The sequence below is a fragment of the Balaenoptera acutorostrata genome, chromosome 9, assembly GCF_949987535.1.
Source record: "Balaenoptera acutorostrata chromosome 9, mBalAcu1.1, whole genome shotgun sequence".
NCBI lineage: Eukaryota > Metazoa > Chordata > Mammalia > Artiodactyla > Balaenopteridae > Balaenoptera > Balaenoptera acutorostrata.
In genome coordinates this window covers 7,845,122-7,857,232 of record NC_080072.1, presented here as the reverse complement: position 1 = coordinate 7,857,232, position 12,111 = coordinate 7,845,122, and the positions used below count along the sequence as shown (strand labels likewise).

Genomic DNA, 12,111 nt, shown 5'->3' with positions numbered 1-12,111 from the left:
CTCTCGCTAGTTGGACCTGACTACACAGTCCTACCCACAGGTCGCCACGGGACCTTCACTAGGGGACAGGGAGAGGAGCACTGGATGGGCTCACGAGGCCGCGCCCACACTGGCCACGCCCACACGGGACCCGCAGGCCGCCCACGCCCACGCCAAACCTCAGCACCCCGCAGCTCCTGCAGTTCACTGGCTGACCGTGCGCGCCCTCTCTTTGGGACAGGCGTCCTCACACGCCCCTCCCAACTCGCGTGCTGGTACACACTCTCACTCGCCCCCGTGCCTGAGCCTGCGGGCCGCAGGCGCCCCTACAGGCCCAGACAACTCTCCCGCCCCTCACTCCGCGCCCAGGCGCCCAGCGGCGGCTGCCCCCAGGCTCACCTTCACTGCAGAACTTGCCGCCGAAGCCCGTGTGGCTGCAGTCGCAGCCCACCTCGCCGGGAGCCAGCATGGTGCAGAGGCCGCCGTTGGCACAGGGGTTGCGCGCTGGCGCGCACAGCGGGTCGGCTGCGGCGCCGCGCAGGCCCTGGCTGCCCAGCAGCGCGGGGGGCCGCTCGCCCAGCTTCAGGTTGGCCAGGAGGCCGCTGAAGGGCGGCTCGTACTTGACGGTGCTGAGCGTGAGCGCCGAGAGTCGCACGTCGGGTGGGATGCCTCCCACGAACAGGTCGCTGGCCACCTGCATCTCGCGCCGCTTCGAGCGCACCTCGGCGGCGCGGGCCTCGCCGTCCACCGCCAGGGCCGTGCGGCGCGCGTCGCGGGTCAGCAGCACCATGTGCCAGCGGTCGTCGGCCACCAGCGTGTCCAGCTGCAGCGTGGCGGGCTCGGCGCACGAGAGCGTGAAGCGCAACCGCAGGCGCCCTTCCACCAGCAGCAGCTCCAGGAAGTCGCAGTCGCCGCCGTCGTCCAGGTAGAGCAGCAGCGCGCGAGTAGCGTTGGTGCGCACGCTGAAGCTGAGCTCGCCGCTGCTCGCCGCTCCGGCCCAGCGCGCGTAGCGCGCCCACTGCCCGGGGCCGCCGCCAAACTCCAGGCCGCCCGCAACCGCCGCCAGCGTCAGCAGCAGCAGCAGCGGCAGCGACGGCGGCCGCCACGGGTTCCCGGGCGCCATGCCTCCGGCGGCCCCGGCCCCGCCCGGCCCCCGGCCCCCCTCAGGCTTCAGAGCCGCCGGCGCATGGGGCGGGGAGGGGGCCGGGCGCCCCCCGCGCCGAGCGGGGCTCCCTCGCCGGCTCACAGTGCCATGGGCCCGGCCGCAGGGCGAGGCGAGCAGAGGCCCAGGTGCCGGCTTCCACGGACGGAGGCGGAGGCGGAGGCGCCCCTCCCCCGCTGCGGGCTCCGACGGAAGATGGGAGAGGGATGCCTGCGGGGAAACGGAAAGGAAAGGGTTAATGAGGGGCTCGGAGGAGGGGAGGTGTCGGTGTCTGGCTCCCCTCTCACACCAGCAAGAGCTCAACTGTTTCCCCGTAGTACTGGAGGAGCCGCCCTGACCTGGAGAGGGTCTCAAAACAAGAGACACCACCATGACGGAAGTACTGGGGGCCCAACCCTGGGGGGGGGGGCGGGAGATGACACTCGCTAGGGGCATTATTGGTTTAAGATGTAGACAGGTAGGGAGGTAACACCTTCGAGTCCAGTAGGAGCCCAACCCAGATGCCCTCACCCCCGCCTCCCATCAGGACCAGGGCCAGCTCCTGTGGGTGAGGCCTAAAGACTCCTTCAGCTGGTGACCACAGCCCCTTCGTCTTTGAGACACCCAACCTCTGTGCGTGGCTCCCACCACCAGCCAAGGCTCTCTCTCATCAGTTCCTGATGCTGGATAATGAAGTTGCTAAATAATTCATTAGGATTAATTAAATGCCAATTTGTCAATGGTATCACTGGGTAACCTGGCTGGAAGGGGGCAAGGGAGAGAAACCAGCCAGGACCCAGGCATCCAGACCCCAAGCCCTCTCCATCCATGCAAAGAGACAGGCATCTGATTCCGTGTCTCCACTTCCCCCAAAACCACACTCACCCCTTCCTGGGCCCCAACCCCCTGTTCACCAGCCCAGGTCCTTCCTGTGAACCTAAATGTCTGTCACCCTCAACCTCCAGCTCCCAGTCTTCAGCCTGAGACCTGAGCCGATACCTGGGTTCTCTTCACCCCTCAGTTCCACCCTCCTCCTCATACAGGGCTGGGGGAGCCACCAGGAGGCAGGCAGCCTCATTTGCATAAAATTGCCTTTCTGAAATGATTACCCTTGTAACGGGCTGTCAGAGAGCAATTTATACCCCACGCCAGGGAGGGGAATTTGCATCTCGTTAAACTCTGAGTCGTAATTATTTATATCCAACAACCCTCCTGAATATTGCATTGATTTTATTTTGGGGAGGGAGGAAGGGAAAGAGGTGGGGAGAAGCCTGAGAGAGAAGCAGAGAAGGACCATAGTTTAGGAAGAGACAGGGAAAGATTGAAGGGGAGCGCGGAGAGGAAGAAGAGAAATCGCATGAAAAGGAAGAGTAATGGAGGGGAAAGGTGGCCTGATGGGGAGAAAAGGAATGAGAAGATAGAGAAAATTAAATTCCAAATTCCAACAGCATTTGTCAAGGCCCTGGACGCTGAGCATTTTTACAAATGTCATTTTACTTAATCAGTCTGGGATGTCCCATTATTCCCATTAACCACTGGGGAAGCCCACATAGAGAAGTCTAGGGACTTGCCCAAGGTCACACAGCCAGTCAGCGGGGAACTGGGACTTAGATCCATGTAGGTCTGACTCCAGCATCTCCACGAAAGAGACAAAGGGCAGGGCAGCCACAGCTGTGTTTCAGAGAGGTGTGAACCAAAAGAAGAGAAGAGGGGTGACTTGGAGAGAGAGAAGGTTGGATGGGTGTGGTTCCTCCCTACATGGGAGGAAGCTGGGGTACAAAGGGGGAGAGAGAAACCCAGGGACCCCCTAAAAGGCCAGAGTGAGGGGTGTGAGCAGAGAGTCACGGGAGGGCAGGATGGTTGGAGTGATATGTATGCAGAAAGAAGATGGGGCAGAGAAGGCCTCAGGAGGCTGGCAACAGAGAGAGTTTGGGGAGCCATCTCCAAGAGACCCTCCAAATCCAGCTCTCAGGTCCTTCCATCTCGCTCCTTCTGACTGCTGCCCCCCCAGTCCTACAGGCTCCAAGAGGGTCTCAAGTGTCCTGCCCCAGCGCCCCTCCAAGGGCTGCCCCAGGGAGGGAGGTGTTCCAGGCAAGCAGCCCCTTCTCTCTCCAAACACTATCGCAGTTATATATAGCTTTGCCACTGCCTCTCCTCACTGGGTAATAGAGATAATTAACATGCGCGGGCTAATTAGCCAATCAAATTAAATGCAGCACCTGCTCCCAGCCTGATTGACGCCCTTACCCCCACACGCATGCACCCTCACCCCAGCCCAGGGCAGGGGAGAGGGTCCCTCAGGCTTGGGGGGGGGGAAAGGCCAAACGCCCCCTCTTCCCAGAAGGAGCAGCCAGAGACCCCCAGCAGAGGCACGGCTCCGGAGGCCGGAGAATTGCATCCTCCCTCCCTCCCCGACCCAGGGTCTCAGTCTCAGTCTGGCCTTGCCTCTGAGCAAGGCCCCCACCCCCTCCTCCAGACACTATTTTGGGGAGGGAATTAATTAGCTATCGATTTCTGCTGGCAGAGGGAATAGGATTTCGTGCTGCTGTCCGCTCACTCCTCAGCTCAGGAAAGGGAGGGGATTAGTTCCCCGGCCCCACCCCCATCCCAGTCCGTCTGTCATAGTCACAGCCCCCACCCTCTAGAGGGTGGCACAGGGGTTCCTACTGGCAAAGCCCGGGGTCAGGGTCTCCCTCATTTAGGAAGTTGGCAGAGGACAGAAAGAGTGAAGGATGGTGAGGCGGCCTCCAGAGGCTGGGAGGCAGATGCCTAGGTCCTAAAAGCCGGAAGGAATGTTACCTGGCTGGGGGATGGGAGCGGCAGTGGCAAAGTGGGTAAGAGTCCAGGAGGGGATGACTCTATCGGTCTTTGTGTGCCCAGATGTGGAGGAAGAGTGTGGCAAGGGAGGGGGTGCTGTGCGCAGGCACGTGCCTGCGAGCGCCTGCCGGGGCAGAGGCTGGGCTTCTGTGGTGCCTCCGGGAGGGGCCGGGGCAGGGTCTGGGCCTGCCCCCCCTCAAAGCTCATTACTCATTCTCCCCACAGCCCGCAGCTCTGCAGCACAGGCCTGCCTAGCTCAGCGCCAGGGGCACAGGGGCTGCAGAGCTGGCCAGGAGGTAGCCCCGGCCCTCCCTGCGTCCTCTCTCCAGGGACCCAGGGAGCAATGAGGCAGCTTCAGGCTTGTGAGGCAGAGATAGCCCCAAGAGGGGCATGAGCTAAGCGGACACCTGGGTCCTTTCCACCCCACACCACCCTACAGTTCCCAGGAAACCTGCTGCTCTTCGCCATTCCTGTCCCCTCCCTTCGGACTCCCCGCCTCCCCAGGACCAAGCTTCTGCTGAGCCAGCCTTCAACCCACCCTTCCTCCCAGGACGCAGGGGCTTCCTGCTAACCTAGGATGTTCCATCCTTCCTCAACTCCTGGCACGCAGCTCTCTGGCCTCAGATCTCCTCCCCGTGGGCCAGGGCCATGGCCTTGCACAATTACATCAAGTAAACAGTGTCCCTGGAGTTGCACATGGCTCCTCCCCGGGGCTCATGCAGTACAGTGGGAGCCCCCCTGCACCCACAGTGTCCAGGTGCTGCTCCCCAAGATTGATTCTTCTCCAGTGCCTACTGCCAGTGCGGGGACATTGCCAGAGCAGCCTCGGGATATCCTGCCTGCTGACTGATGTCAGTGCAGTGCACACTGCCAGCCACTGCTGGCCCAGGGCCACTGCTCCTCTGGGGAACAGACCTCTTCCCTGTAATTGGGGATTCTGCACCCAGTCAGCTCCCTAGCACCCCCTACCCACAGGTAGACTCAGCAGCCTTGAGCCAGCAGTGATGGGAGTTAGAGAGGGTGGGGGTGGGGTGACTCAGCTGCGCTCAGGACCTCAGCCCACTCTCTTCCCCCACAGAATCCTGTCCCACAGATTCTTTCTGGGTCCTCCTAGGCTGACAGCCTCCTTCCCATCTTCCCATGGCCAGGCCAGTGCCAGTGTGGCATCTGGGCTGCAACGTTGGGGCTTCCCACTGTGCATCGGGTGGCAGGCTGGACCACCACATGCACTGTCTTACATATCCTCCAGTTCTAGGAGGTAGTTTTGTCACCCCGGGCTTACAAACAGGGACTCTGAGCTTCAAATGATGGATTCATTTGCCCAAGTGCAGGTGAGGGGCCAGCTGGCTCCAGCACCTATGGCCTTCCTTCTACCCTGCACTGTGCACGGGCCACAGAGCCCACCCTTCTCCGACCCAACCTTCACGGGGGCCACTGCCCTCTTCAGACAATCCAGACTCTGAGTCCGCCCCGGGGGCTGAAAGACACAGACCTCAGAGCTCATGGAGTTTACCCTTCTCGTCTTCTCTGAGGGGGAAACGGAGTCCCAGAGAGGGGCAGTGACTGACCCAGGGCCATAGAGAAGAGCAAGACTAAAATCAAGGTCGCTGGCCTCCCATTCTAGATGCTTCCCCTGTACCCACTGTTCCACTCCTGGGCCTTTTAGCCTGACCAAAGGCCTAGCCCCCATATCACCAGCACAAACTCAGTGAATGGATGTGAATTCCAGGGTGAGATCGTCTGTACCCATCCCGCCAGAGCCCCTGGTCAGGGGTCTTCTCCCAGCATCCACTCAGCCCCTTCTCTGGCCACATCTACACCACACACACACACACACACACACACACACACTTCCAGCCATGGGAACACCAGCCTCCCTCTGGCTCTCCTCACGCCAGCTCCCTCCCTCGCCAGCTGGGAGTGTGACAGCAGGGGCCTCCCCCAGACATCAGGGAGGAAGAGCTGGGTTTACACACATTCTGGTGGCCCCAGAAGGCAGCCCGTGGACAGGTGGGAGAGTACGTGTTATGGGGAGGGAGATTTTGGCTCGAGCTAAAGAGAAACTTGCTGGCAATCCAAAACAGCCAACAGTGGAGTAGGCTGCCTCCGGGGGGGTGGGGGGTGGGGTGGGGGGGTGAGTTCCCCGTCTGTGGAGGTGTGTGAGCTGAGAAAGGATGACTACTGCTCAGAGGTGCTCAGGAGGGGGGCTCTTGAATCATAGGGGAGGGGGCATCGAAGTGCTTGAGCTCTGAGGGCCCTTTCAGTTGCAGAAGTTGTTTTTTGGAGGGTCCTGTTTCCTCCCTAAAACCTGAGGCAGGATTGATGGGCTGCGAATAGGTCCCACCCCCTCTTCCTGCTCCCTCCTTCCAGCCCTGATGACCTAGAAGTGACAAGGGAAGACCTTGGGCAAGTCCAAGTCCAGCCACATCTCGGCAGGGGGCAAAAGCAAAAGTGAGATACTGCAGTGATTAGAGGCACTGACTCAGGGGCCTGGGTTCATTCCAGCTCTACCCCTTTCTAGCTGTGTGACCTCGGGCAAGTTGCTTGGCTTCTCTGGGCCTCAGTTTCCTTACATGTAAAATAGAGATATTAGTAGTGCTGTCAAAATTAAGAGTTAATATATGTAAAGCATTTGAAAGAGTGCCTAGCAGAGACTAAAGTGGAAAAGTATGTATTGTATTAATAATCACTTTTAAAACTCCTCATCTCATCATTTTACAGTTTGCAAAACTCTATGTGTCTCTTGTTTCCTTTGATTCTCACCAAGGCCAGATGAGAGAAGTAATGGTCCATCCCTTTCCCACCTGCAGGCCTTATAACTGCCCCCTTTTGCAGATGGGGAAACTGACACTCAGAGAAGAGAAGTTGCCTCTGAGTGCCCATTTCTATGGGACAGGATTCTGTGGGGGAAGAAAGAGTTGAGATCCTGAGAGCAGCTGAGTCACTCCCACCCCGACCCCCTCCAGCTCCCATCACCGCTGGCTCAAGGCTGCAGAGTCCACCTGTGGGTAGGGGGTGCTAGGGAGCTGACTGGGTGCAGAGTCCCCAAGGTCACACAGCTTGTCAGTGGCAGAGCTGGGACTCAGATTTTGCCCGCTGAGCCTTCCTCCACTCTGCTGAGCACCTCCTCCTACCTAGGAAGGTGGGAAAGGGATGAATGGGTCTGGAGACTAGTAGAGGTCCCACAGCAGCACGGCTGGGAGTGGGCAGGTGTGTGCGAGGGTCCCCCTGAGCAGGTGTTCGTGAGGGGAGCTGAGCACAAGAGCGGCAGCTCAAGATGTGCATGACAAGTCTGTTGCCAGGTGTGGGGGGCTGAGGAGACGGGTGGGCTGGGGACCGAGGTGCAAATGAATGACTCGGCAGAGTGGGGGCCGGAGCACAGGTGCCTAGGAGCTTGGGGGTAGTCAGTGAAAGGAGTGAGCTCACCCCTGTGCCCACCCTGTGCTATGCACAGCTGAGGGATGATGCCGCAGGTGGGTACACCCCAGCGATGCAGAGGGGATAGATGGTTTCCAGGGGTAGACTTGTGAGTAAGCAGGAGGTGCCTGGGAACTTTCCTAAAGGTACCCGTGACAGGTGTGTGCACGCGTGTCGTGATGATGCTGGAAATAGCTGCCGTTTACCGGGGTCATGACAAATACATGACAAAGTTCACAGAGTGCTTAGCACAGAGCCAGGCTCACAGTAGGTACAGAGTACAGGCAGACCTTGGAGATACCGCAGGTTCAATTCCAGACCACCACAATAATGCGAATATTGCAATAAAAGAAGTCACACGAATTTTTTGTTTCCCAGTTACACTATACCATGGTCTATTATACTGTAGTCATGTGTGCAATAGCATCGTGTCTAAAAAGCAATGTACATACCTTAATTTTAAATTATTTTATTGCTAAATTACGCTAACCATCATCTGACAGCGCAGTGTTACCACAAACCTTCAATTTGCAAAAAAACACAATATCTGTGAAGCACAATAAAACAAAGTATGCCTGTAAATACAGTTGTTACTATTATTATTGTCAGCATAATCATCTGGCCTACTCCTCAGAAGAACCCCATGAGGTAGGTATGGGAACCCCCATTTTACAGATGAGGAAACTGAGGCTCACAGAGGGGCAGAGCTGAGCCCAGGTGGCCTCACTCTCACCCCACTCCACCGTGGCGGCAGCAGAGACAGCTTTGTAAGGATCAAGGACCGGCAAGGTGTCATGCAGATGCCAGATTATTTGTTGAATGAGTCTCTGAGAGCCATAGCCCTGCCGGTGTGGACGGGGCCAGGCCGGGAGCGCCCCAGCAGATGGAGGAGCAGGGTGGGTGGCGTGGGCTCGCACTGTGGGTCGGGGTGTCCCCATGAGGGCTGGGAATAAATGGACAGCATGGCTCTGGCACCAGGCAGGGTGTGAGTGTGAGGATTAGTGCTGGGGGGTGGAGCGCCTAGAAATGGGAAGGTTCTGAGGATGGCAGGTGTGGCTGAGTGCTGGGCCGGACCCAGAGGGGCTGTGGTCGTGCACACCCAAGCCTGGGGCAAACAGCTTAGGACCAGGAAGAGAACGTGGTGCTTAATGATGGGGGTGGGGTGAGGCTAGGAGGAGAGGGTGTGTCCCAGGGAGTGAAGGTATGTTGCGAGAATACAGATGTGCCTGAGATGGCTGTGTGAATCCGGGGAGGTGAATGGTTGCATGGGGGGCTGTGTGCACCTGAGGGTGAGGGCTGACAGTGCAGTGTTGGGGCTCTGGGGGCAGGTAGGGGCCATGAGCGTGTCACGTACAGGAGAGCAGGGCGCCTGGGGGAGGTCTCTGAGGCAGGCAGTAAGGTGGCTGTCTCTCTGGGCGGGGAGTGTAGGCGGTGTGCAGCCGGGAGGTGTATTGTGTACGCAGGTGTGTGTGCCTGTGTAGGTGTGTGTCTGGGTGGGTGCCACCGAGCATATGTATCAGTGTCAGGTTGTCTGTGTCACTGGCAAGGGTGGGCGGGAGGGAGCAGCTGGACCTGGATAGAGACTGAGGACCTGGGAGGGGAAAGAGGTCCCCAACAGTCCCTCTGGAACCCAGCCCCCTCCTCTCAGGAACCCATAGTGTGGATTCAGCCCAGGCTGAGAAGCCAGCAGAGGCCCTGGCTCCTGGAGAGAACTGCCCAGCCATCCTCTGATGGCCGGCCTCTGCCTGTCGGTCAGTCCCGCCCACCCTGTGGGTATGAGGACAGGACGGATCTGAGAACACCTCCTGTAGCAGGAATGAAGGAAGCCCCGAGCCTGACCCTTCTCCCCTGCCCCCAGAAAGAGCCAGCCGAGCCTCAGATGCCAGCATCCCTGGAGGCAGAAGGAGTTAGGGACCTGAGTGGCCAAAGCACCCACAAAACAGAAGGCTTTACGGTTAACAGATCAGCCGACCTCCCTCCTCTCTTTCTTCCTCTGTCTTCCTTCTCTCTGTCTACTTCTCTGGCGAAAGATAGAGAATGCAAAGCCCTGAAGTCTACCCTGCCCCAAAAGGAATACCCAGACACTGGGAAGGTAGACGAGAGGGAGGGGCAGGAATGAATGGGAGGTCCTCGCCCACCTGACCCCACCCCCAACACATAAAAAACCAGAAGTGTATGGAAGCCCCAAGGCAGCCAAGAGGACTGGAGACCCAAGACCCACACCCTAAGATTGATTTCATCACTCCAGGTCTGGACAGCTTCCCCCTTCACCTCCAGGCACCAAGAAAGAGCCCCCTCCCAGCCCTTGCTGGTTCAATGAGGCACCGAATGCCTTCACCCAGGACTCAGGTGGGGGCTGAGAGTAAAGAAGACAACAGCCACCCACAGCCAATTTTTTCCTCCAGGGACCCATCAAGGCTTCAAGGGCTCATACCCCAGCCCAGAGGACCCAGGGCAGATGGCTCCTTCAGCTGGGGAGGAGGCTGGGACATGAGGAATGCTCCCCTCCTCTTTGGGGGCAGGGGAGCGAGCCCAGGGCCCTGCAGCTTCCTCTCCCTGCAGCACTCTCTGACCATAACTCTGTCACCGCCCCCAGCGCGTTCCCACCCCAGCACAGCCCCCTCCTACTGATTTCCCAGTCTCCCTCTCTCATCACCTCCAACCTTCCCCCGCAAGCTTCTGCTCCTCTCCCTCGGGCCCCCCATCTTTCCCGGCTCTCCACCAGCACATGCCCATCTCTGCCTCTAGCACCTTGGCTCCTTCCCCTCTGCTCCCTCCCAATAACCTCCTCTCCCCTTGGCTCCCATCCCCCAGTAAAGCCTGGTCCTCCGTGGTGCCCCCCAGTATGGAGCCCTTGGCCTGGCCCTGCTCCCTGCCTTTCCGCTTCTCTCCTTTCCCCTCTCCAGCTCCCTCTCCTTTTCCTAGGAAGGCCAGTTCCTCGCTGGTTTCTCCCCTGCAGACCCTTCAGAGCACATCAGCTCCTCGTCCCCTCTGGACGAGCACTGCTTCCAGCCCTCGGGGCTAGCATAGGCTGAGGACCCCCTTCAGAGCCTCCCTCACAAGCCTTCCGGATGCCCCTCCTTCTCGCCCCATTCCTTCCCCTCAACGACCATCCCTCCCACCCCCCTCCATTCACCCCAGCTCAGGGCCAGTGCCCCTTCCACAGGGAGCCTCCGACCCCCAACCCCCCAAGCCGTTTAGCCGCCTCGCTGTCACCCAGCCAGCCCTCTCAGCGCGGCAGCGCCCCCGCCCCCCAATCCGCCCTTCTTGCCTCCCCCGCCCCTCCAATCGTTCCCCTCCCCCGATCGGCTCTCGCCCCCCCACCGTCCGTCTCCGCCGCAGCAACCCCCCGTACCTGGTTCTGGGGGCGCCAGGAGCAGGAGGGTGTGTATCAGAACCCCAGGGCCGCCCCGTCTCCGGCGGGTGGCAGAACCAGGGCCAGTGGTGTCTGCCGCCTCGCGCCTCTCTTCGCTCCCCGCCGCGTCCCCGCCCGCCTGCCGGTCCGCCCGCCCCGCCGCGGTGCCGCTCGGAGAAGGATGCTCCGCGAGTCAGGGCGGCTGCTCCCGCCGCCGCATCCCTGCAACACCGACTGACGGCAGCATCAGCACCAGTTTCCGCCCCCCAGACGCGAGCATTGGATCACGCTGCGCTAACGGACGAGCTGCGCAGCCAATGCGAAGGCGCAGAAGCCGCCAGTCCCGCTGCTCCACAGGCCCACCCCCCGCGAGGGACCCCGGCGTCCCAGCCTCCCGGCATCCGAGTTCTTCCCCGCTTCTCGAGGTCCTTAACCCTGGCGCCTGGGCCCCCAACCAGGCAGACCCCCAACCCAACCCCGGTGACTTTTCCGGAAACCCAGGCGCCCTAGCTTCTCGCCCTGGGATCCCGCATCCCCCGGCCCGCGGGCCCAGGTGGCAGCGCCCAGGGCTGGGGCGAGCCGAAGGGGAGGCTGTGGGCCCAGACTTGGGGCCCCGAAGGAGCAGGACCTGTGCGGGGCCCGGGCCGCAGCGCCCTCTGCTGGCAACGCCCTGGAGCGGGCCCGGGCTGCCCGGAGCCTAGGGACGTGGGCTGCTGGAGGCCCTTTCCAGCCCTTGCCTGGCTTCCGCCTCCCACTGCCCAAGGGCCCCCTGGCCGCCCCTAGAACTGAGGAGGGGTCTTTCCTGGGAAAAGGACAGAGGCGCGGTGGGGGAGGGAAAGGCAGAGATGGAGGCGGGGTAGACCTAAGGGCTTGGGGTTTCCCAGCCCTGCCTCATGGGAATCCCAGAGTTTGAAGCCTGATTTCCAGTCCTGCCTGGAACTCTGGACTGGGATAGGAGTAGGTTGAGGGGCAGGGGCGTGGATGTACACTGCCCGGACCACAGAAGGGAAGCTGGCAGCAGCTCCCTTCAACCAGAATTTTCAGAGTGAATGTGGTGCTGGGGTGAAGGTCTTCCCTGTGAGGGCGTCTGCATCACTATGCAACGGTATGAGTTTGGAAAGAAAGGGACCACCTTCACTCACTCATCCAACCCAAGGTGGACCTGGCACCTAGCGTGTGTATCACAAAGTTGGACACTGGGCTTCTGAATGAGGGAGGCAGTGTGTGTGTGTGTGTGTGTGTGTGTGTGTGTGTGTGTGTGTGTGTGTGAAAGACCATTCTGCCAGCTCACTCCAGGACCCTGATTTCTGTTGCAGGGTCCGTGATCTGCACAGCCAGTGGTAGTTGGCGCTTCCTTAGCCAGAGGCAACATGCAAGAACACTAGCATTCGACCACTAATGC

General features: G+C 60.1%; 1 protein-coding gene across 24 annotated transcripts in view; it reads right to left on the bottom strand.

Moving 5' to 3' along the window:
- NRXN2 (neurexin 2) overlaps positions 1-10,867 on the bottom strand; it is a 109,085-nt gene extending 98,218 nt beyond the window's left edge. For 9 of the 24 annotated variants that reach the window (XM_007174302.3, XM_057553539.1, XM_057553545.1 and 6 more), the window contains exons 1-2: positions 10,710-10,865; positions 379-1,351 (exon numbers count right to left, since the gene is read on the bottom strand). In XM_007174302.3, the coding sequence (XP_007174364.3) occupies positions 379-1,102 (724 nt within the window). In that variant the 5' untranslated portion in view covers positions 1,103-1,351; positions 10,710-10,865. Of the gene's footprint in view, positions 1-378; positions 1,352-10,709 lie in introns of all 24 variants that reach the window. The other 15 variants (XM_057553558.1, XM_057553559.1, XM_057553565.1 and 12 more) reach the window with 3 other exon arrangements.
- Between the last annotated feature and the right edge of the window lie 1,244 nt (positions 10,868-12,111).